Below are 26,074 nucleotides of genomic sequence, written 5' to 3'. Positions count from 1 at the left end.
AGTCAAACAGACAGGAGAATTTGGGGGAAGCCAATGTTTCTTAAACTCACAGCACACTGAGGAGCGAGGCACATGGAGAGTCAAGAGTTGCAGATTCAAGAGTGGCCTCCGTTGTCAAAATTTCACATTGGTACTGACTGGAATATGCACAGGAGTAAACTATCAAAGGCTAATAAAGATGGACACGAGCCCGCCCTTAAGAGCTCTCCAGAGCAGCGGAGGGCTCCTCCCACAGCAGATCTGAGCAAACCTTACTTATCACTGTGCACCCACTTCCATGTTCTCCTGCAACAGGAGTCCATTCCAAGCGGTGTCACTATCCTGGCATTGTGCAAGGAGACCCTACAGGAGCCAGCATCACTTCAAAGGGACTGAGTATGACCGGGAGATGGGAAATAAGCACAGACACCAGTTTGACTACAGCCTCACAAGTGGGCCGGGGGCAGACAATTGATCTGAATGTGGGCTCCACCCACCAACAAAAGCTTCGTGGGGGACAAAATAGGGAGAGTGCCCTACAATATGGTGTGACTACAGCTCTGGCAAAAACCCGGTATGAACCAACTTAACTTCAAGGTGGCCCCCAGACTGACCCACTAACAACACAGGGACTAAACCCTTCCCACAAAAAAGGCAGAGAGTCACCGTAGACAACTGAACTGAAGGCAAATGCAGCTCAGCCACACAGCAGGCCATATACAACACACACAGGACACAGCCCTGAAGTGCCACATTCTGGGTAAAAGGGGACATTGCACTGCAGGGCACTACAGCATCTCTTCTTCATAATGCCACTACTTTCAAGATCAGGAGACATAGCTGACTTTCCTAACACATAGAAACAGACACAGATTATTAGACAAAATGAGCAGACAGAGGAATAGCTCAAATGAAAAAAACATGATAATCCCAAGAGAGCTAAATAAAATGGAGATAGGGCGCCTGGGTGACTCAGTGGGTTAAGCCGCTGCCTTCGGCTCAGGTCATGATCTCAGGGTCCTGGGGTCGAGGCCCGCATCGGGCTCTCTGCTCAGCAGGGAGCCTGCTTCCCTCTCTCTCTCTCTCTGCCTGCCTCTCCATCTACTTGTGATCTCTCTCTGTCAAATAAATAAATAAAATCTTTAAAAAAAAATAAATAAAATGGAGATAATATGTCTGATAGAGAATTTAAAGTGATGGCCATAAAGATACTCACTGGACTTGAGGAAAGAGAGGAGGGTCTCAGGCAAACCCTAAAAAAGGTGACAGAAAGCATTAAAAAGAACTAGAGATGAATAACACAGTAACTGAAATTAAAAATATATTAACAGGAATAAATAGTAGACCAGAGGAAGAACAGATCAGTGATCTGGAGGACAGAGCAATGGAAAGCAATCAAGCTGACAGGAGAGAGAAAAAGAATAATATAAAATGAGAATAGGAGGCGCCTGGGTGGCTCAGTGGGTTAAAGCCTCTGCCTTCAGTTCAGGTCATGACCCCAGGGTCCTGGGATCAAGCCCTGCATCAGGCTCTCTGCTCAGCAGGAAGCCTGCTTCCCCCTCTCTCTTTGCCTCTCTGCCTACTTGTGATCTCTGTCAAATAAATAAATAAAATCTTAAAAAAAAATAAAATAATAAAATGAAAATAGGTTAAGGGAATTCACTGAAATGGTCAAGCACAATAATATATGCATTACAGGGACCCCAGAAGAAAAGGGAAAGAAAAAAGGGCAAAAATTTATTTTAAGAAATAATAGCTGAAAACTTACTGAATCTGGGGAAGGAAACAGATACCCAGATCCTGAAGGTACAAAAAGCCCCCAACAAAATCAACCCAAGGACGTCCACACCAAGACACTCAGTAATGTAAATGGAAAAAATAAAGAGAAAATCTTAAAAGCAGCAAGAGAAAAGAAAACAGTTAAATATGAGGGTAAGCCGATAAAGCTATCAGCTGATTTTTCAGGGGACACTTTGCAGACCACAGAGTGGCATGATAAATTCAAAATGCTGAAAGAAAAAAACCTTGCAATTAAAGAATACTCCATCCAGCAAGACTACCATTCAGAATATAAGGAGAGAGAATTTCCCAAACAAAAATTAAATGATTTCATCACCAGTAACACAGCCTTATAAGGAATGTTAAAGGGAACTCTTTTAGTACGAAGGAAAGACCATAAGGAAGAGTAAGAGAAACACAAAAATAGTAAAATTAAGTATATCTACAAAAATAAGTCAAGCGATTCACAATGTAAAAGAAAGAAAGTATGATACCACATACTTAAAATGGGGGGGAGGAGAGGAGTAATCATTTAGTGCTTTTAAAAAAGGTTAAAAAAAATGGGTTCAAACTTAAGAGACTATCAACCTAATATAGGCTGTTATAGGAATAAGATGTTCTATATAAACCTAACAGTAGCCACAGATCAAACACTTGTAACAGGTAGACAAAAAATAAAGAGAAAGTATTCCAAGTATATCATTAAAGAAAGCCAGCAAACCATGAGAGAAAAGAGCAAGAAAAGAAAGGAATAGAGAATTACAAAGACAACCATAAAACAAGTAACAAAATGGTGATAAATACATACCTATTAATTACTTTGCAAGTAAGTGGACTAGACCCTCCGATCAAAAGACACTCTAGGGCAACAGAATGGATAAAAAAGCAAGAACCGTCCATATGCTGCCTATAATAGAAGGCATTTCAGACCTACAGACATATGCAGAATGAAAATGAAAGGATGGAAAAGCATTTATCATGCAAATGGAAGTGAAAAGAAAGCCAGGGTAGCAACAGTTACGTCTGTCAAACAAATAGTTTGTTTGAAACAAAGACTGTAACAAGGGACAAAGAAGGATGCTACCTAGTCATAAAGGGAAAAAGCCAACAAGAAGATTCAACAATTGTAAATAGTTATGCACCCAACATGGAGGCACCCAAGTACATAAAGCAGTTATTAACAAATATAATGTAAGTAATTGACAGTAATACAATAATACTTGGGGACCTTAACACCCCACTTACATCAATGGATATACTATCCAAAGAGAAAAATCAAAGAAAACAGTAGCTTTGAATGCCACATTGGAACAGATAGATCTAACAGATATATTCAGAACATCCCATCACAAAACAGCAGAATACACATTCTTTTCAAGTGCACATGAAACATTCTCCAGAATAGATCACATACTGCCACAAAACAAGTCTCAATAAATTCAAATATTAAAGTCATATCATGCATCTTTTCCAACCACAGTAACATGAAATTAATCAACCACAAGAAAAAAATCTGGAAAGAACACCAATACATGGAGATTAAATAACATGCTACTATAAACAATGAATACCAAGAAATCAAAGAAGAAATGAAAATCTATATGGAGACAAATGAAAATGAAAACACAAAGGTCCAAAATCTTTCGAATGCAACAAAAGCTGTTCTAGAGGGAAGCTTATAGAGCTTATAAAGCATACAGGCCTACCTCAAGAAGAAGAAAAATCTCAAATAAAAAAAATATAACCTGGGTGCCTGGGTGGCTTAGTCAGTTAACTGTCTGCCTTCAGCTCCAGTCATGATGCCAGGGTCCTGGGATCAAGTCCCACATCAGACTCCTTGTTAATTGGGGAGTCTGCTTTTCCCTCTTCCTCTGCCCCTCCCCCTTGGTCCTGTGCTCTCTCTCTCTCTTTCTCTCTCACATAAATAAAGTTTTTTTAAAAAATGCTTTAAAACAAACAAAAAAAGGAACAAAAAACCCCCATAACCATACATTTAAAAATGCTATAAAGTGGACAAACAAAAACCAAAACCAGTGAAGGAAGGAAATAATAAAGATTAAGAGAAGAAATAAATAGAACGGAAATTTAAGAAAATAGGTCAATGAAATAAAAAGCTGGTTCTTTGAAAACATCAACAAAATTGATCAACCATTAGGCAGACTTATCAAAGAAGAGAGAGGACTCTCAGATGAACAAAATCTGAAATGAAAGAGGAGAAATAATGACCAATACTTCAGAAATAGAAATCTACTTACAATAGATTGTAAGAGAATACTATGAAACATTATATGCCAACAAACTGGACAACCTAGAAGAAATGTATACATTCCAGAAACATATAACCTACCAAAACTGAAGCAGTAAGAAATAGAAAATTTGAACAGATTAATTACCACTAATGAAATTTAACCAGTAATTAAAAACATCCTAACAAATATTAAGTCCAGGATCAGAGAGCTTCACAGGTAACTTCTATACCAATCACTTAAACAATACCAGTTCTTCTCAAACTATTTCAAAAATAAAAGAGGAAGGTAAGCTTCCAAATTCATTATATTAAGCCAGTATTACCCTGATACCAAAACCAGATAAAGACACTACAAAAAAGAGAACTACAGGCCAGTATCTCTGAAGAACATAGATGAAAAAGTCCTCAACAAAATATTAGCAAACTGAATCCAACAATGAATCACAGAAAATGATTTACCAGGATCAAGTGGGATTCATTCCTGTGATGCAAAGGTGGTTTACTATTCACAAATCAAAGAGAGGTATCACATCACCAAGAGAAAGGATAAAATCATATGATCATTTCAATATATGCAGAAAAAGCATCTGATGAGATACAATACCCCTTCCTAATAAAAACCCTCAGCAAAATAGGTTTAGAGAGAACATACATCAACATAATAAAGGCCATAAATGAGAAACTCACATCTAACGCTATCTCGGTATTGAAAAACTGAAAGCTTTTCCCCAACAACAGGCACAGGACAAAGATGTCCATACTCACTACTTTTATTCAGCATAGTACTGGAAGCCCTAGACACAGCAATCAGACAAGAAAAATAAATACCAGGCATCCAAACCAGTAAGGAAGAAGTAAAACTTCCACTATTTGTGGATGACATGATACTCTCTCTCTCTCTATATATATATATAAAACCCTAAAGACCCCATCAAAACACTACTAGAATTGATAAATGAATTTAGTAAGATCACAAGATACAAAATCAATATACAGACATCTATTCCATTTGTATATAAAAATAATGAAGTAGCAGAAAGAGAAATTAAGAAAACAATTCCATTTATAATTGCACTAAAAATAGTAAAATGTCTAGGAATAAACTTAACCAAGGAGATGAAAGGCCTGTATTCTGAAAACTATAAAACACTGACAAAAGAAATTGATGACACAAACAAATGGGAAGATAGTCTATGCTCATGAACTGAGAGAACATATATTGTTAAAATGTTGATACTCCCTAAAGCAATCTACAGAGCTAATGCAATCTGTATCAAAATATCAACAGTATTTTTCATAGAACTAGAGCAAATAATCCTAAAATTAATATGGAAACAAAAAAGATCCCGAATAGCCAAAGCAATCTTGACAAAGAACAAAACTGGAGCTAACACAATCCCAGACTTTAAGATATACCAAAGCCACAGTTACCAGTAACCGTATGGTACTGGCACAAAAACAGACAGATAGATCAATGGAACAGAACAGAAAGCCCAGAAATAAATCCACAGTTATATGGTCAGTTAATCTCTGACAAAGGAGGTAAGAACATGCAATGGGAAAAAGGCTCTTCAACAAATGATGTTGGGAAAACTGGATAGCTACTTGAAAAAGAATGGAACTGGGCTACTTTCTTACATCATACACAAAAATAAACTCAAAATGGATTAAGGACCTAAATGTGAGACCTGAAACAATGAAAATCTTAGAAAAGAGCATAGGAGTAATTTCTCTCACACTGCCAGCAGAACAATTTTCAAGATATGTCTCCTAAAGCAAGGAAACAAAAGCAAAACTAAACTAGTGAGACTATGGCAAAATTAAAAAACTTCTCTACAGCAAAGGAAATAGTCAACAGAACTAAAAAACCTACTGCATGGCAGAAGATATTTGCAAATGATATATCCGGTAAGGGATTAGTATCTAAAATACACAAAGAACTTACACATATTAACACCAGAAAAAAAACAAATATTCCAATGAAAAAGTAGACTGATGAGATGAACAGAGTATGAAGAGCACACACAGATGAACAACAGACACATGAAAAGATTCTCACTAATCATCAAGGAAATGCAAATCAAAACCACTGAGACCTTGCCTGACACCTGTCAGAATGGCAAAAATCAGAAACACACACAAAAAAACAAGTGCTGGCAAGGATGTGGAGAAAAAGAAACCTTCATGCACTGTTTAGTAGAAATGCAAACTTGTGGAGCCACTGCAGAAAACAATGTGGAGGTTCCTCAAAAAACTAAAAACAGAAATACTATATGATCCAGTAAATGTACTACTGTGTATCTCCCCAAAGAATATGAAAACACTAGTGTTTGTTGCAGCATTATTTGTAATAGCCAAATTATGGAAGCAACCCAAATGTCCACCAATAGGTGAATGGACAAAGAAGAGGTGGTCTATATAAACAATGTAATATGGTCCATAAAAAAACCCGAAATCTTGCCATATGCAATGATATGGATAGATCTACCAAATACAGTGCTAGATGAAATAAGTCACGGAAAGACAAATACCTTATGATTCACTCTCACGTGGATTTAAGAAACAAAACAAAGAAAAAAAGACCAAAACAAGGGACAAGTATAGAGAACAAACTGGTAGTTAACAAATGGGAGGCGGGTGGTAGGACAGATGAACTACATGAAGGATATTGAGTACACATATCATGATGAGTGCTGAGTAATGTACAGAACTGCTGAGTCACTATGTTGTACACCTGAGTAACACTGTACTTAATTATACTGGGATGTAAAAACTTTAACTAAAAATTTAAAAATAAAAATCAATTGTCATTGAATATAGTAACTAAAAATCAAGGTAATTCACCTTAGTATTTTTTTAAAAAATCTTTTCAATAAAGAGAAAACCATGTGACAAAATCCAACATCCATTTCTGATAAAAACTCAGTAAACTGGAAAAAGAAGGGAGCATTTTCAACTTAAAGTTCATCTACAAAAAAACTACAAGGGGAAACATAATAATGAAAGCGTGAATACGTTACTGCTAGGATTGAGAGCAAGGCAACAACATCTGCTTTCAGAACATCAATTCACATTGTATTGGAGGTTCTAGCCCGTGCAACAGGCAGGTAAAGGTAAAATAAAATAATAACATCCAGGTTTGAAAGGAAAGAGTAAAAAATCTTTGTCTGCAGATATCAAAACTGTATCTACAAAAAAGCTACGAGAACAAATAAGTGCATCTACTAAAGTTGCACAGTACAGGTTAATATAAAAATCAGCTGTACTTCTACCAGCAACGAAAAATCAGAAAAATGTAAAAATGCCAATTTAATCTTAGCTTTGTAAGAAACATTGACAACCTAAATCTAAAATTTAAATGGAAGTAGAATGGACTTGGAATAGCCAAAACTATTTTGAAAATGAACACAGAAGGACAACTTATATTACCCGATTTCAAGACTCAGGATAAAACAGTAACGAAGACAATGTGGTACTGGCATGAAGATAAAGAAATCAATGAAACAGAAAAGAAAGTTCTGAAATAAATCCACAAAGATATAATCATTCTTTTTTTTTTTTTTTTTGGACAAAAATGTCAAGGCAATTTAATGGGAAAAGGATAATCTTGGCTGGGAAAAACTGAATAGCCATATGGAAAAACATAAACCTCAACCCTTACTTTATACCATATAAAAAGATTCATTCAAAATGGAATATCCACTTAATAGATTATTAATCAACAACATGTAGCAACATATAATATTAATACACAAAAGTTGATACATGCAAAGTTATGCTGAGTGAAAGAAGCCATACTCCTTTCTTAGTTCATTCCATTTACCTAAAATTCTATACTGTGCAACTAATATACAATAAGAACAGATCAGTGGCGGTCTAAGAATGGAGTAGGAAGAGAGAAAACTTTCTGGGCATGTACACTGTGATGAAGGTTTCACAGGTCTGTGTGTCCAAATTCATCAACTTTAAATATATGCAGTTTATTGTACATCAGTTTACTTCAATAAAGACGTAAATATTTTTCCTCACATTTTCTAATTAAAATCAAAGGATATACACTGTACCACAAAGAGCTAAAAACAAAATACGGATAAGGTGTTTTAGAGTAGTAGTCCAAAAAGAGTTTATAGAAGGAGTCCTATAAAAAGTTACAAGAATTATTGAAAAAAATTCTACCATTGTTCATACTAGAATAGTACAATTACTGGTAATGATTCTTCTTTTTTATATTAATTGTATTTCTATTACAGTTTATATTCTTTTGGTAGTAATTAGCTTTATCTATTTTTTAATTAACACACAAATATGTGAAATATGACCCCAAGAAAAAGAAGGATCGTTTTGTACCTGCACTGGGGAGCGAATTGTTATCTTCTTACTTCCTTCCACTCCATCGACTTGACAAACAATAGATCTTTCAACTCCAGACACTCTGTGTCTTACAGTGTACAGTCGTCGTCCCACTCTTGTTAAAGGAATTTTATCAGCAGTAGAGTGGTTAGCAGGTGCTATAAGGAATATATTTGTAAAGTTTTTATTATTAATCATCATATATTAATCTTACATAGATGTTAAATCCCAGATATAGCAGATAATTTCTTAAACTCGTAAATAACAGTCACTAAAGTTTTTAGATACAAGACCATAAAAAAGGGCTATTTCTTTGTATAATTTATACAAAGGGCTATATTAAGAAGCCACGATACATTTCCACAACATTCATCTAAAACCTTCAAAGCAAATAAATAAATAAATAAACAAAACCTTCAAAGCACTTACCAAAAAAAAAAAAAATAATTAAGATTTTATTTATTTATTTGACAGAGAGAGACAGTGAGAGAAGGAACACAAGCAGGGGGAGTGGGAGAGGAGGAAGCAGGCTTCCTGTCGAGCAGAGAGCCCAATGGCCGGGCTAGATCCCAGTACCCTAGGATCATGACCTGAGCCCAAGGCAGCCGCTTTAGTAACTGACCCACCCTGGCAAGCTCTCCCAACCCCAAATTTTTTTAATTGGAAAAAAAAAGCTTTCATTCAGTAGTTTAACCTACGTGAATAATATAAATGCTTTCAAACAAACAAGAGAAATTATTATAAAATATAAGAACACTGGTCTTTGGTTTGCTGTCATAATAACCAGAGCCTAATACCTGTAGATAGTCACTGGCAATTACCAAAGTAGCTGTAAAATTTCAGTTTTTCATTATTCCAACAACCTGTGATACTTTATGATCTCTAAGACCTGATTAAACAAAATTTAGACACATTTATTTAATATACATACTGCATTTTATTGGGGGGTGTGAATTACTTATTTACATAGACACCCCCCCCCCCAACTCCGTAAAAATGTTAGTTCAAAAACAAGAGAGGTAAAATTGACAAGAGCAGTTCACTGACAATGTCTGGACAACACCTGAAATCTAGCCATTTTGACAATGGCAACATTTCCGGACCAGGAGAAAGCACTAGGTATCATCAGCCTTGGTACCCCTCCCCTAGGTCTTTCATCTTTCAAATTCCCTCCCTTCTCCCCTAATTATTTAATGTCAGAGTATCAGAAAGGGGTGTGGGTGAGGCTTTGGGACTAAGTAACTTCACAATGAATAAATGACAATGACGAATTTTTTACTTTCATTTCTCGTGAAAATGAAACACTTCTGAGAATCACAAAGGACAAAAGAACAACCTTCCACTTCAACAGGCAGGAAATGAAAACCATTTACAAACCCAAATACTGTTACAGTGTGCCATTTTCATGACTCCAAACTTTGTTTTGAATTGCTTCAACTGTAAAACTAGTGGAATATTACTGAATTACACAAAATATGGTTAGAACAACAAAAAGCTGAGTAAGGAAAGGATCAAATCTTTTTCCCCCCAAAAATACGAAACGGTGCACTACCACATGGATAAAGTCACAATTTGAAATACAATATTACAGTAACAACAAGCAACCACAGCTGTGTAACAGTAAAAGCAAAATTCCAGACCTGTTTGGAATGAGATTCAAAAATCTCTAAGATATTAAATAGGAGTAAAATGCAATGTAAAAATGGAACTTCCAAGAAATTAAATCCCAAGAAAATAATTGAACACTTACTGAGAAGAATGAAGAAGAGTTTACTGCTTAGGCTGGTCATTGCATTGAAATGATCATTGTCTTTAGTTCCCACATAGTCCATACTTAAACTCTCCTCATTTTTCAATACGTATGACTTTGCCAATGGAACGTTAAGTACACTAAATGAATCACTTGGTGAAACAGAGACAGTAAGTCCAAGAGAATTTAAAATCATAAATGGCGCTAGATCCCGTATGAAGACGGTTGAAGCTCCAGTGGCAGCTTCTGTAAATGCCTAATAAGGAAGAGTTATTGTAAATAAAATGAAAACTAAATAACAAGCAGAACACTAACGGATGTATGACTAATGACTAAGTTAATAAAAAACTTTTTGTTCAATGAAAAAAAAGGGTTAGCTCAGACTAGTATACCAACACTTAAGGTTTCAAATTTCTTTTCTTACCTTGGCTAAATTATTTAACATTACAAGGCCACATTTGGATAATGTAATGTTTAGCTGGTCTTTTGAATGGAAAGTTATAACAGTTTTATATTCTGGCACTTTGTAATTTTCTTCTTCAGTATCTGACTCAACAATGGCCTTTTTTGCTTTCTTTTTCATCTAAAACGACACATAAATTACAGAAATATAAGGAAAATTTGTTCCTAGGAACACATTACTCATTTTGCAAAGAAAAAACAAACCAGACAAATCCCAATAACAACATTATAGACAACAGTAAGTTTTATCAGCCCACTGCCTTACTGGAATTGCTTGGACATCCACTAACTAAGGTCACACAGGACACGGGCAATAATAGAGGAAAAATACTTCTCATCCTCAGTGATACTAAAATGGCAAGCACAATTCAAAAGGAAAAATAAACCCTAAAATGACTAAATGCATGTGGCATCTGAATGAAAATTAAAAGTACATACTTCATAGCTCATGGACATTCAGAACAAGAAAAATCATTTGGTTTATTAGCTACAGGATAAAGACTAGAAACCAGGGATTTAAAAAGTCCACAAACAGCTGCGGAACAGTGCCATGAGAACCTATGACTCCTGAGAATCAATACCATCTACCACTTTTTAGAATTCACAGATCCACTGCCCAGGTATATTCTGACCTAAAAAACACCAAAGAAGTTCCTTTATCCAATCTTTTATCTGAAATATGTACATAGTAGTCGAATACAAAAAGCCAGTAACCTCTTTGTTATATTAACTGGTTTTCGACCACTGAAAGTTTGTCAGCAGGTGACTGAATCATTATTTCGAGGAAGACATGTTAGCAACTCTTCAGTCTCCTGCTTCGAAGCATAATTTCATCCATCTAAAGGTCCTGATTCTTAGGATTACATGAATTTACAATGTATCTGAGAAACAAGTAATAGTATACGTTCTTCTATATATACAGCCTTCTAGAGACAAAGGAAACTCAGGGTAGCCAAGAGCCTACACAAAGATGCTGGAGGCATTTAACGTGGTGGTTCCAGAGCAGCATGCCGCCTCTTCCACTTCGACAACAGTCCTTGAGGGATGGCTCTAAAGCGCTCTGGTCTCAGTTCCTTCACATGTTAAAATGGAGTTAAAAACTCCAACTTCAGGGGCGCCTGGGTGGCTCAGTGGGTTAAGCCGCTGCCTTCGGCTCAGGTCATGATCTCAGGTTTCCTGGGATCGAGCCCCGCATTGGGCTCTCTGCTCAGCAGGGAGCCTGCTTCCCTCTCTCTCTCTCTGCCTGCCTCTCTGCCTACTTGTGATCTCTCTCTGTCAAATAAATAAATAAAATCTTAAAAAAATATATTAAAAAAAAAAACCTCCAACTTCAAAGGGGCGCTGTCAGGGTTCAAGCAAACGTACACTATCTAGAACAGGGTCTAGAACGCAATAAATGTTACACAATTACTTGTTTTAGCACAGGAGGCACTGGTCTTGGGTCTGAAAATTACATTCACAGGCCAAAGAGCGAAGTATGCCGCAAGGCTCATAATGAGAAAACTTGAACTTTGTTGTTACTAAAATTAAACTATTTCGTGGTATGCACTTTCTCAGTTTTTGAAAAACATTTCAGACTTCAAATGTACCTTGATTCCAAGATTCCATGGTCTAAAATCCTCAGTCTGATCAATTTCTAAGGGTTCAAGCAAAGGCTCCCAAACACCAAACATTTCATTGTAATAATGCACCTGGAGAGAGAATTACATTTTGAAATAAGATATTCTTATACTTCCTAAAATGATCTTCCATGCTGTTTACCACCACTACTCCCTTTGGCTCTGCTATTTCTTTATATGATAACTGTTCTCCGTGCCTTTCCTTAGCTTCTTATACACACTCCCTCAGCACTTTGCTCACCAGGCTAACTTCACAGTCTAGTCTTCGCAATTTAATCCCAATAAAACTCTCTTTAAAGCATCTTTCCTTGACTTCCCGACGGGCTAAGTATCAAAAACCGTGTCCATTTATCATTTATTATTGACATTTTTAAACAGATCTGACTACCTCTACTGATTTTTTTTAAATCTCTTGATGATGAATTACAACTCATTAAGTGCTTATTTATTTGATCTCTCAGAATCTCTTAGACATTCTAGATCATATCCTCCACAAAATATACAGAATCTAGCCAGAATTTCAAAATGTGAAACCTAGTCAGTCAGTTCTACCTCTATTAGTGTGTATTTCTGTATCAACACACAAATAATTTACCAGCTCATACATTTTCGTATTAATACAAATTAGTAGAATATCCAATTAGTTTCCACTAGACATAAACTCATAACTTAAACCAAAATTATCATTGGGGATAATTCTATGTAGATAAATTCTGAAGTAAAATGTATGTTGGTTCAAAACAAGTATCTCCCTTATAATTAAAGTACTCTCACAAAAATGTGAAAGAACTTTGTAGATACTCACTAAAGATAATGCACGCAAAGAAGTATGAGGCATATCCTAATTCTTTCTACTACTCTTTTAGAAGAGATTCAGAAATAGTCTATTATCCTTTTAAAGAAAAAAGATACTCAGTTCTTAAAAATAAGAATTTTGAATCTAATCAACACTATTAATGTATCACTTTAAGTTGATAAAATCAACTGAAATATCCAAGTTAAATTTACATTACAATACTGTACACATAAAAACTATATCAAGGACTTAAATTTGTATACTTTATTCCAAAAGTATTGTGAGCCAACATTCATGTTTACAATAAACTTAATTAAAATATTTATGTGAGATACCAAAAATACTCCATGTGTAGCATTATTTGTTATAAAATCTGGAAAAATGCTGCATATACTTACTTCTAGTTCAAGCTGACAGTAGAGATTTATCAAGGAACTCCAGTTTTTCCCTTCCCCTGAAAAACGTGACTTTGCCAACAGCATAGGCACTGTTCTATGACCAATTCCAGCTTCAAGAACTATAAAAATAGAATCAACGTTCACTTTTATCATCTCTCCTTTGAGTACCAATTCAGTTGTGGGAGCTTTGTTTTCAGTTTCATTTGGTTCTTCAAGAAACCACATTTTTAAATTCTTCGTATCCTTCTTTTCCCATAAATGAGCTGCAGAAGAAGTAGTTTCTCGTGGGCTGGTATCCTTGGATGTATAAAGTGCTGATGTTATGGTAATCACAGTATTTATGATAACTGGAGAAACCTAAGGGGAAAAATTTAAACTAGTAAAAAAATCTACCCATACCACTTTAAAAAATTAGGTACTTCAAAAAACATTAAATATACTTGTTGAAGTATTATGAAGAATTAATATTAAACTAATACCATTACCATGACATAGCAGATAGTTTATTGCCTTCAAAAATTCTATAATTAATTTCAATTTTTTAAAAAGATCTATTTGAGAGAGAAACAGTGATTGTGCACATGCGCACAAGTTCAGGAAAGGGCAGAGGGAGGAGAGAATCTGGAGTGGAATCCCAGCTGAGTGAGGAGCCTGATGTGGCACTTATCCCCATGACCCCAAGATCACAACCTGAAACGAAGGGCCAGATGTTGAATCAACTAAACCACCCAGGTGACCCTAATTTCAATTTCTAAAATATTTACCTGGATCTTACAGATATTAAATTGATCAAGTGTTAAGTTCAACTATGTATACAATAGGAATATTAGATGTTAACTAAAGAAGAAGTCGTACAAAAACAAAATATACTATACTCAAATGTGTATTAAATAATACACTGTAAATAATGTGTCACATAAAAACTTTCAAAAACATAACTGCTTCATTTTTTGCTTATTTAACAATTAGAAGATGATATAATAATTTATTATTTCTAGGTTTTACTACATTTTTAAAAGGTGCCCTAAATATATGAATAACTGATTACATTTAACTTACCTTTAGTGTGAGGGACTTTACTGATATATCAATCACTTGTGGATCTGTACTTATTTGAGTAGCTTGATAGAACAAGTCACAGGGTTGCAAAACCTAGGAGAGAATATTTAATATCACCAAATTAACATTGTTCTAAAACAGTTTTATGTACAGACATTCCTATAAATAGCTATGTTAAATAAACAATTTAAAGTTCCTTTTTAAAAACAGAAGTGACCCTAACACAATTATCTTTTATTCTTATCATTTCTAAAGGAAAGTATTAACAATAGCAACAATATTAATAAAGCATAGTTAAGTCAAAGATCTTAAATATGCTTAAATACACAAAAACCCATAAAACTTGTATTATATATTTTATTTTACTTCATATAATAAAATTTTCTCCATTACAAAGCTGAAACAAAATAAGTTATATAGGAAAAGCTACCAAAGATGAGGAAAAAATTACAAATACATTAGATTTACTAAGTAATTCTTTTTAAAAAAATTATTTTTATTAACATATAATGTATTATTTGCCCCAGAGGTATAGGTCTGTGAATCATCAGGCTTACCCATTTCACAGCCCTCACCATAGCACATACCTTCCCCAATGTCCACAACCCAACCACCCTCTAAGTAATTTTTAATATAATCATAAACTAACTGAAGTTTTCTCTGTGGTAGAATTCTGCCCTCCAGCCTCTAAACACTCATGTTGCTCTCAAGTGCAAAATATACTCACTCACCTCCTCAGGTTTCTAATAGCCTCCTCCCATTATAGCCCCAACTCTAAAATCTCATCATCTGAATCTGTTAGCTCATCATATACGGATCTCATCTTTATTTCTCACTGATGCAAAAGTCCAGTCTCCTCTGTTATCAACTCAAGGTCTAAAATCTAAATCAGGCACAGGTACGGATGAGGTACCTTGGTATAATGGATTAAGTACGGCTGCTGGGGCGCAGCCTCTTTTTTGCCGATCTGTGAAAGGAAGAGGAGTTATCTGCTCTCATCCTCCCAACACAGAATGGTGGGGTAGACACAGGATAACAATTACAGATATTCCAGTTTAAGTGGGGAAAATGGAAGGTAAAAAGAAGTCACTAGCCCCACGTAAACTGAAACCCAGCCAGGTACATGAGTTTCTTGATATGGTTTCAAAGATTAGGAACAATTGTCTATGGCTGTCACCTCTACTGTCTGAATCACCCTTCCTCTCCTAGAAAAGATAGCATAAATTTGTAACCAAGTGGTTTTATCATCCTGCTTCCTTGCCAGTAGAATTTCGGGGTCCAAAGAGTCACTCTTCATTTTGTACCTTTTGTCCCTCCCAGTCCATGCTGACAGTGTTCCTGCTAAAATCATTTTCTCAAGAACCTTGAGGGCCTTCTGTAAATTTTACAAAGTTTTACTCCATTAGACAAAAGCAACATCCACTGATCTTTTTGAGATAATCGTGGTCTCCTGCTGAGATAGCTAAAGAATGACATCTTTATGATTCCTAGATGCCTCCAGTGTGATTGAGATCTGTGAATCACATACTAGTCTCTTGAAAGGGCCCGCTGTATGTCTGAACATTATGATTTTTTGACCTAAGATTTAGCAAAAGTTTATACAATCACACAGTCTTTTCTCTACGCTACACATTTGGGAGCTAGAAATAGCTTTTCTGCCATTTGGAAGTCTAAGAAATATCAAAATCATAAAGTCCTGGTTCTCTGGGGGTTTTTTGTTGTTGTTGTTTTGTTTAACTGTTCTTCCTCCATTCATTTCTCTGCTCTAGAATTTTATTATGAACAGTAAGAAATCAGGCAACATCTTCAAATCAGGCAGCTTAGATATCTCCTTAGCTATATATCCATGTTTGTCATTTATGAGTTCTGCTTTCCAGACAACTACAAGACACAATTTGCAAAGTTCTTTGTCACTACATTTGAGGGCATCCCTTTAGTTTCCAGTAACACATCCTTCACATACCTTGTAGGCCCTCTTGGCAGCATCATCAATGGCCATATTCCTACCAAGAGTCTGTTCAACACAACTGAGGCTCTGTCTATCAATCTCTGTAAAACTCCTTCAGATCCTGCATACTGCCCATTCCAAAGCTGCTCCCTTATTTGAAATAACTGGTACAAACCCCTGTGTTTGTTTTCTATTGCTGCATAACAGATCAGTATGAATCCAGCAACTTAACACAAATTTATTATTTCCCTGTCTTCATGGGTCAGGAATCTTGCTGAAATCAGGTGTCAGCCTCCTGGTTGTCCTCACCTGAAGGTCTAACTAGGGAAAGATCTCCTGAGCTCCTTCAGGCTGTTGGTACAATTCATTTCTTTGTGGCCCCAAGACTGAGATTTTCATTTACTTGCTAGCTGTTGGCCAGAGACTGCTTTCTATTCCTACTAGTCATTCACAAGTTCTTGCCATGTGGCCTTCTCCCCAGTTTGCTCCTTCAAGGCGAGCAGGAAAGCATCATTTTAACCTAACCTAAAAATTAGGTCAGGCCCACCCAGACTCTCTTTGATTAACTCCAAGTTAACTAATTAATGACTTAATTATATTTATTAACCCTATACACATTTAAGAGAAGACTATACTGGGCACATGCAACAGAGAATAGAAATCTTGGGGACCATCTTAGAGTTCTGCTTATACTGACAATGAGGAATAAATCGGGGGGGGGGGGGGATGACATCCAAACCCACTCCCCAAAGAAATCACATTAAAATCTACTATTATTCTAATAACATTAGCGAGATCAACTGGTACATAACTTAAATATTTAGTGTATTATTTCTCTAAACTTCAAGGAGAAAATTATAACTACTTTATAATACATGATCCAAGATTTTCAAAATAAAGTTTGTGCTATCTCTTTATCTTACAGAAGACAAAACAAAATAAAAAAATATTATATGTATGAAAGTTCTTCTGTACCTTGGAAACTTTTCATAATAACCCCTTCCCCAAAATAAACACGAAGGTACATGTTTATCTTTACCCAATTGCTTTATTTTCAAGTCTAGTTATTAAAGATTAAAAATGTAGCTGGTTATTAACTGTAAATGTGTTTATGCCAAAACTACATTATAGCCAAGTTGTAACACAGTCCTGAGAGAACTTAATGATGTAAAATCATTTCTTAAAATGGAACTGTTTTCCTAGTATTATTTGTCTTCAAATAGCCATTGTGATTTCAGTGCTATTTTACTATTCTCTTCTCCTTCCTACTCTCTCACCTAACTGCTCCCAGTCTTACGTGATTCTCACTACCAATGCATTCCTTTCCTACTGCTACTGCTTCTCCTTCAAAGAAGCAATCTTAGGATACAGACAACACCTACAGAAACCTACGGGAGCTCACTATAAATTACCTCCCTCAGCTACTCTTACAGGAGAGTTAGTCTTCTATTATAGAATCCTCTAAGGTATTTTTAACAAAATATGGAAGAAATTAAATAGTCTCCAGGGGCGCCTGGGTGGCTCAGTGGGTTAAAGCTTCAGCCTTCAGCTCAGGTCATGATCCCAGGGTCCTGGGATCCAGCCCCTCATTGGGCTCTCTGCTCAGCGGGAAGCCTGCTTCCTCCTCTCTCTCTGCCTGCCTCTCTGTCTACTTGTGATCTCTGTCAGATAAAAAAATAAATAAATCTTTAAAAAAATAAATAAATAAAATAGTCTCCAATTTAGGGTATTTTACCCATAAATGTAAGGCTCATATACTACAGGAAAAACTATTAATGTAATTTATTATAAGAACAGTAAACATATTATACTTCCTTCAATAGATAGTTGTAAGCACTCAATAAAATTCTCAAAAAATAAAAAAAAATTCATGATTAAGATTCTTTCAAAGATTAAGATTCTTTCAAAATTAGATAGGGAAAATTTCTCAACATACTAAAGGTTTTACATTAAATTCACAAGCAAATATTAAAATCATACTATTACCACCTAACTTAATAACAGGAATACGATGAGAATGAATCATTACTGTCATTCAAGGAACAGACAATGTTACTTCTGCAGGTGATTTTTAGAAAATCTAGCATCATTAAAAATATTAGTAAAGATAACAAGTTTAGGAAAATTATAGAATTAAGATAAATTCTTTAAAAAAGCTGACAGCCCAGGGGCACCTGGGTGGCTCAGTTGGTTAAGCATCTGCCTTCCACTCAGGTCATGATCCTGGACTCCAGAGATCGAGCCGGCATTGGGCTCCCTGCTCAACGCAGTCTGCTTCTCCTTCAGCCCCTCTCCTTCAACCCCGCCAAATTAACTGGAATTTGAATAAAGACTTAGAAAAAAAAAGCTGTCAGATATTTATTATTATGTAAAGTAATTCAGCATATGGATCATGAGTTCGCTTTTATTAGGATTTAGGAATTTATTCAAAAATTATTATAAAACATTAATGAATGAAATAAGGTCAGACAACATAAATTTATACTCTACAGGAAGCAAAGATGAAACAAACTACCCCATACGTTAAAATGAGTAGAAAAATTTGGTGCCATCTAGCCTTTGAAAATTAAATATCTTTTTAAAAAACACATGCATGTAACACTTTACATACATTTTTAAAAGTTTTATGAAGTTCTACTGACCATCCATGGACCCCAATTAATATTAAATTAAGAAACTTTGTTTTAATACAAAATGAATACAGTATCAATTAAAGTTCCACTAACTACAACTTATCAAAATGTATGTGGCCAAAACTGCTGGTTGGCCATAAATACGCTTCTCAAAATTCCCTATAATCATATAAGTTTCCCTTAATACATGGTTACCCAGCTAAAGATCTCCTTCTCTAGATTTCTATTTCCATCTGTGAAGGAAGCAACTTGTAGCACACACAGTAATAATCCATCTACAAGTTGAAAGTGATGTTTAAAAAATCTGCTTCGAAGCAGAAGCAAGCTACCAAGGCAACCTTGCAAAGTCCCCAAGGCGGGGGGCACAGGGTGGAGGGGGGCGGCAGAGATAGGAGCAGAGTAGTTCTCTCAAAACTTGGAAGTGATTTACCTTCATGTTATTTGTCAAATTCTTTAGCTGTATATTAAGTAGAAGGCTACTGCTAGGTAGAGTGTAATGGTCAGCAATTTCAAAATGGTCAGCAGAATGGGACCAAGAAGAAAAAATCAATTTCTTTGAACAAGTAGATTAAGTTACATCCCAGGAATACCCAGCAGCAATATGTAAAGAATCTTTTAAATGCAGTTTAACCATGCTAACAATGTAGTTAACCAGGGGGTGGGGGGTGGTACCTCTTGTTACAGAAGCCTACCTAATATCCTAATACAGAATTTCATACCTGGAAGTTGGCACCACTGTAACAAAGTCAAAATATCTGACTGATTTAGCAACTGAATGGACATGGGCTCTTTTAAAATGAGAGAGGACATCAACTATCTCCATTTGACCTCTATCTGTACTTTCTAAAAGATTAAGTTTTTCTTTCCATCTTATTTCTTAACTCAGGCAAAAGACCCTGGTGGCAAAGTATTCCCTGATGGGCTGAAACCATCCCTCAAGCAGAGAGGACTGCCCTGAGCCAGCAAGACCCCATGTGACTGACCCCAGGAAAATGATCGACCCTACCTTTACCACCCACCTGCATGGACCCACCAATCTCTGTCACGCTTCTTCCTTATATAAACCTAGAAACATTTTTGGCACCTTGGAGACAATCTTTGAGATACTGGACCCTTGTCTTCTCAGTGTTGGCCTCACTGAAATAAATTCCTTATTTCCCGCCACTCACGTGTCTGCCTTTGGATTTTGCAAGCAGCCAGTGGCCAAGCGCTGTCTGTTTGGGACCCCAGAGTCAGGTGCTTTGCATCCCTGGCCTTCTGGTTACAAAAATGCAAAGCTAATGACTTTAACAATGTCAGAGCAAAATATTTGGTAAAGCTGGTACTGGTGATACCTAGGAAGGCAATGTGTTTTAGAAAAAAGCCTACTGCCAGACAGGTTTGGAATATTTAGAAGGCTGCTATTTATTAATTCCTTCATCCTGCTGTTTGCAAAGCCCTGTAAGAGAAAAGAAAATACTGAGAAGAGTCCGGCTCTAAGGAAGGGCCTCAGCAAGAGATAAGACTGCGGTTCCTAGCCTTTTTCTGGCAGTTTCCGTTAAAATCAAACACGGGAACTAGCCCGTGACAAAAACAACAACAAAAATGAGAGTACAGATGATGCCTGTCCCCCTTGCCCAGTCCTATTTACTAAGTCTGGATGAAGGTAGAATATAGAGGTTAGTAAATAAAATGGGAGTTTTCTAGAATAAATGAATGGATGCATTCTTTCATTATGGTTGCTTATACCTGGAACTACCCAGAACTAAACTAAATGTTTAAGGAATGAAAAACTGCCTAAGAAACTATTATCAGCCATGCAAAAGTCTTTTGTGAATTCACCTGCTACAACAATCTCCAAGTAACTCGCTCAGTAGGAAGCAAAGTGTGAAAACAGGGCAGCTCCCAAAAAAAGGCAATAGCCACTTCAGATGTCTCTACAGAGAATAATTGCTTAAAAAAAAAAACAAAACAAAACAAAAAAAACCATCTTTTAGAGGAGAAAGCTGGCGCCACCTGAGCAAATGACCATGTTTTTCCATGGGAGTCTTCCATGGGAAGACTCCAACACGGGCTCACCCAAGAACCTGACTCTGTTGCAAGAGCTGCAGGTTTTCATAGTTCTGCTCAGAAGGATGTGACAATTGTTACAGATAAGTGACTAACAAGTGCTCCCCATTCCAACTTTTCTGAATGCGTTTTTAAACTGCAGTTATCCTGCCCTTACGCCACCATTATATAATGGTTGTGTGTGTGGTGACGGAGTGTTTGCTGAAAAGACATGGCTTATGTGTCTATTGGTTAATAGATTATCAAAAAGGAGAAGTCATGGCAGACTGAACAAAGAAAGCTGTCACCTAAAGATTCTGGACTTTGAGACTGCAGCCCTTAAGGAAGAGATAAATTTGTTCTACGGGTGAGAAAAGACAAATATGAATTATTTGTGTGGACAAGGGAAGAGACCTCTGAGTGGACCGGTAGGGCAGGACCTCTAATTGCTATCTGGTATTTCCTCGTCGGGAGCAAAATGGAGTCTCTCACGTCAAGTAGGAGCCTGTGTGAAGCAAGGGCTCGAGCAGTTAAGGTACTGCAGCTAGGAGATATCACCGGGACCGACGTCAGCAGACACCCCAGAACTGAGAAGGAGCAGGACCAGAGGAGGTCTGCAGAGACCCAAAACTGACTAAATCCCTTTGAAAGGGGAGGATTTGGGCAGTAAACTGTCAGACTCTTCAGACCTGACCCCCTATGTCTGACCACTTTAAAAAGGCAATTGCTGTGAAGGCTCTGCCTGACTGATCTCCGAACAGAACGGAGATCCTTCCCTGCTTGAACATCAGAAGCAGTAAGTGCTGAGAGGTGACCCAGCCCAGATGGTGGCCTTGTCTCATCTTCGCGCCCACAGACTGACTTCACATTTGTTATCGTGTTTGTTGTGTGATTTGTCTTATGCCCTTCTTGGTGTGCTGTGTAAGAAGCCAAGTTGAATCACATGGTGAACTGTCACTGCGTCTGGAATCCTGAACCTGCTTTCTAATTGTGATTTAACTTTGCTTTATGATTAAATAAAGCTGACACTGTGGAAAGACACAACTCGTGTGTGCCTTCGCAGTATGCTCAAGACCGTCCTCTTCTCTTCTATAGAAATAAAAGTTTTACCTGAGTACAAGGTAGCTCAGAAAAAAAGACCACATTTCCCAACCCTTTGTGTGTGTCATACAGCTAAGTTCAAGTTGTTAAAAAGAAAACCAGAGGATCAAGATGGAGTCACGTATGCTAGGCTAAGTCACTAAACTTAATACCTAAGCTAACTGCGGTTTCAACCTCCCCTGGAAATGCAGTCTTCGTCAGTCAGGAATTTTTTGGCCTGCACCAATGAGGTAATCTGTCACATGGACCCTTCTCTATCCCCAAAAGGAAGATAAATTAATCCACCAAGAAGACTCCCTCTTTTCTCCCTAAGGGAACATGACCTTGTCCAAGACAATCTTTTCTTTTGCTATTAACTTCCTTGCCCCATCCTCCTTAATAAGAATCTTCATTTTATATAACTCCTAGGAGCTTCTTTTTGCTAGATGGGATGCAGCCAAATGCATGAATTCCTTAATAAAGCCAAGTAGATCTTCAAATTTACTTGGTCAGATTTTGTCTTTTAACAAAGCCAAACGTATAGACAGAAGAAATATATGTAAGATTTCTATATTTTAACCTAAAAGACAATCTGTATCCCCTCCATTTCTTTTCTTTCTTTCTTTTTTTTTTTTTTTGACAGAAAGAGAGAGATCACAAGTAGGCAGAGAGGCAGGCAGAGAGAGGGGGAAGCAGGCTCCCCACTGAGGAGAGAACCCGATGCAGGGCTTGATCCTAAGACCTGAGATCATGACCTGAGCTGAAGGCAGAGGCTTAACCCACTGAGCCACCCAGGTGCCCTTATATCCCCTCCATTTCTCTTTCCTTCTTTCCTAGTGGTGAGCCATCAGTCTTGCAAACTAGGACAATAAACTCTCTTGTATCCTAACATATGCATACTTACGTATAACAAAATTATAGCTTATATTTCTATGTTGATGGTATTTATACCACTACCACATTCATGCTTCTAGTACTCCTTGCAGAAGTCTACATACACATTTTATAAGTGTTCTATATGAGCAGTAGAAGTAATAAGTAGTTGAAAAAGATGTCTTTGAAGAAATAAACTAATCAGTTATGAATAGGTGCAAAACCAAGAGGCTACCAGAGAGTAAAACAAAAATGTGATTTTTTTCAAGGCAAATGGCTGAATGTTCAAATAAGTTATATGCAGAAAAGAAAAAAACAGGGACAACTTGGTGGCTCGGTCATTAAATATCTGCCTACAGCTTAGGTCATGATCCCAGGGTCCTGGGACCCAGCCTTACGTCGGGTTCCCTGCTCAGCAGGGAGCCTGATTCTCTTCTCCCTCTGCCCCTGCTTGTGTTCTCTCTATCGCTGTCTCTCTCTGTCAAATGAATGAATAAAATCTTTAAAAAAGAAAAGAAGAAACATATCTGAGCCAAAATCTCCATATGGGAGAAAAAGATTTAAAATAATAAAACTGAAACAACAAAGCGAACAACTAGTAGAAAGTCTCAAAGGCCTAAGAGAATTCAACTGAAGTGGTGAGAAAGCCACAGTGAGAAAAACGCATCTTAATACATACCACACTGAGGAGCACCTGGAGAAAGAAGAGTTTCAAAGTTGGAGTACTAATCATCTGGACTAGGCTCTCCGAGAAGAAAGAAAGGTATTTTACAGAGAAAGGCTGGAAAGTATGTAGTTTTCTAAAGTGGTATACACTGAATCCAAAATAGTTTACGATTAAGCAGATAATGAAAGAGTAAACTCACCGTAGTGATTCTGCCTTTTCTCTTGACTGGAAGGAATGGGCATGCTCTCACTTGAAGATCTTTAATGGCAGCAGTCATTGTATTGTTCTCAAGGTCACCTTTCCAACAAATTTCACATTGTGTTGTAAGGACTAAGGCAGGAGCGTCACTTCTTGTCATATCAGCCACAAACACAATTTCGGGATTTTTAATAATAATATTAACTTCCCATTTGTCTGACTCCTGTACAGGTACTAAACAGAAACAAAAGTATGTTCACATTTTAAAATATTTATAGATCTTTGTTATACATATTATTTACGAATAATTATTTCTGAGAAAATGTTTTTTCATTCCAAGTAAAAAAATAAAAGAATCTTAGATCCCAAAGGAATCTACTGCGATTCTCTTAGTGTAAGAGTTCACGATGCTATAGTCTCCAGAACATTTAAAAATGTGGGGAGAAAAACCCTAACTAACTAACTAACTAACTAACCCAGTTTCCAACTCTCAACTTGATACTACTGCTGCTCTACCATAAGGAATGAAGTATGTAAAAAATAGTGGAGAGCTATAAAGATAACAGAAATGAAAGAATTATTATCTGTAATTATTGTCTGTAATTATGAAAAGTAGTGGTTGATTTGTTATTCTCCTTACTTGTTTTTGTCAAAAACATTCTTTGAAATTGCTGCCTGTAGGGAAGCCTATTTGTTTATATATTGTTCATAATTCGTGAACCCAATATATATTTACATCCTGAAAAATACGCAAACTGCACATTCTACCTGAAAGCACATTTAAGTTTTCCTTTTACCTATGAAAAATAAAAATTTTAATTTAGTAATTCACTTAACCTCATCATCTAGAAAGGTAATCAATGGTGAGTGCTACTGTAGCATTTTAGTTATAGATATGAAATATTTTAGCTAATAACTAACCTTCTTCCTTAGCAGTCCATGTTTGAACACTGGTTTCTACAGCAGTGCCTGTGGTGTAGGCCTCAAGAAAGACATTTGCAACTGTCAGCAGAAATTCCACACTTGCACAAATATACATCTCTTGAAGGACTAAATCAGTTGTCCAACCATCTCTGACTTTTCTGTACTTTACATCCATCATGTCCTTTTTGTCAAACCCAACTGTCAGTCCTATCATTCTGAAAAACGCAATAACAACAACCCATCTTACAAATAACCAAACACACCAACAAAAGGCAAAAGACCTCTTAACCATTTACTAACAGCAAACCAGCATTCTGAAGTTATTTCTCCCAGGAAGGTCACAAAGTATTCCAAATAACAGACTTAGAAACCTCTGGAGCACAATTGTTTCATAAACTAGGAAGTACATCTGTAAGAAATTAGAACTTAGAATCTCAGCATATTTGTCTTAATTTTTCATGTTTTCCCTCGATTTTTCATGTTTTCATGTTTACAACTTGCAGAGACCAATAATAATCTAAATAGAGATTAATTTAAAAATCCAATTTAGGGGCGCCTGGGTGGCTCAGTGGGTTAAGCCTCTGCCTTCGGCTCAGGTCATGATCTCAGGATCCTGGGATCGAGCCCCACATTGGGCTCTCTGCTCAGCGGGGAGCCTGCTTTCCCCTCTTTCTCTGCCTGCCTCTCTGCCTACTTGTGATCTCTGTCTGTCAAATAAATAAATAAAATCTTTTAAAAAAATCCAATTTAATTGCACTGTTTATTTCTACTTAACCAATCCACTGACCATCCAGTAAGAACAGCACATAAGACTGAGAACCATAACTCCATTAAACTGAAGTTCTGAAGATCTTGTGATGCACCCAGAAAACAAGCATGCAACTTCAGGAATATGTTTTATAAAATATCATCAACCACTTCCCAAGTAAAAAGTAAGAATACTATTACCTAGGAGTTGCCTTCTTGACATGAGGCCTTTTATCATCTAAAATACAGTTTTTTAATGAAAAGGAAGAAAATGTTGAGTCATCTGTATACATTTTTGCAGTGCTTATGATATTCTCCAACTTAAATTCAGCAAGTTTCAGAGAAGGATCACGAACATCCATAAAGGAAGTCTGTGGAAGAGGAAATCAATACAACTTTTACACAAAAACAAAGTCTAATACTTATTTTAAGATATGAACTACCACCTTCTCTATCTCTATAGGGCTTGCTAATGAAAGGCCAAAAAAAATTTCACTTAAAATTTTATTTTTTAGGGGCGCCTGGGTGGCTCAGTG

The 26,074-nt window shown here is 36.5% G+C and overlaps 1 protein-coding gene across 3 annotated transcripts in view; it reads right to left on the bottom strand.

The window, feature by feature from the left end:
• The window catches only part of VPS13A (vacuolar protein sorting 13 homolog A), a 236,782-nt gene that overhangs the window by 66,647 nt on the left and 144,061 nt on the right, over nucleotides 1-26,074 (bottom strand). For all 3 annotated transcript variants that reach the window (XM_047699156.1, XM_047699157.1, XM_047699155.1), the window contains exons 37-45: nucleotides 25,740-25,909; nucleotides 24,789-25,006; nucleotides 23,869-24,101; nucleotides 14,441-14,533; nucleotides 13,382-13,738; nucleotides 12,158-12,259; nucleotides 10,531-10,689; nucleotides 10,107-10,362; nucleotides 8,354-8,514 (exon numbers count right to left, since the gene is read on the bottom strand). In XM_047699156.1, coding sequence (XP_047555112.1) covers nucleotides 8,354-8,514; nucleotides 10,107-10,362; nucleotides 10,531-10,689; nucleotides 12,158-12,259; nucleotides 13,382-13,738; nucleotides 14,441-14,533; nucleotides 23,869-24,101; nucleotides 24,789-25,006; nucleotides 25,740-25,909 — 1,749 coding nt within the window. The remainder of the gene's footprint in view (nucleotides 1-8,353; nucleotides 8,515-10,106; nucleotides 10,363-10,530; nucleotides 10,690-12,157; nucleotides 12,260-13,381; nucleotides 13,739-14,440; nucleotides 14,534-23,868; nucleotides 24,102-24,788; nucleotides 25,007-25,739; nucleotides 25,910-26,074) is intronic.

Source organism: Lutra lutra, chromosome 13 (genome assembly GCF_902655055.1).
Source record: "Lutra lutra chromosome 13, mLutLut1.2, whole genome shotgun sequence".
Classification (NCBI taxonomy): Eukaryota; Metazoa; Chordata; class Mammalia; order Carnivora; family Mustelidae; genus Lutra; species Lutra lutra.
This window is presented reverse-complemented; position numbering and strand designations above follow the sequence as displayed.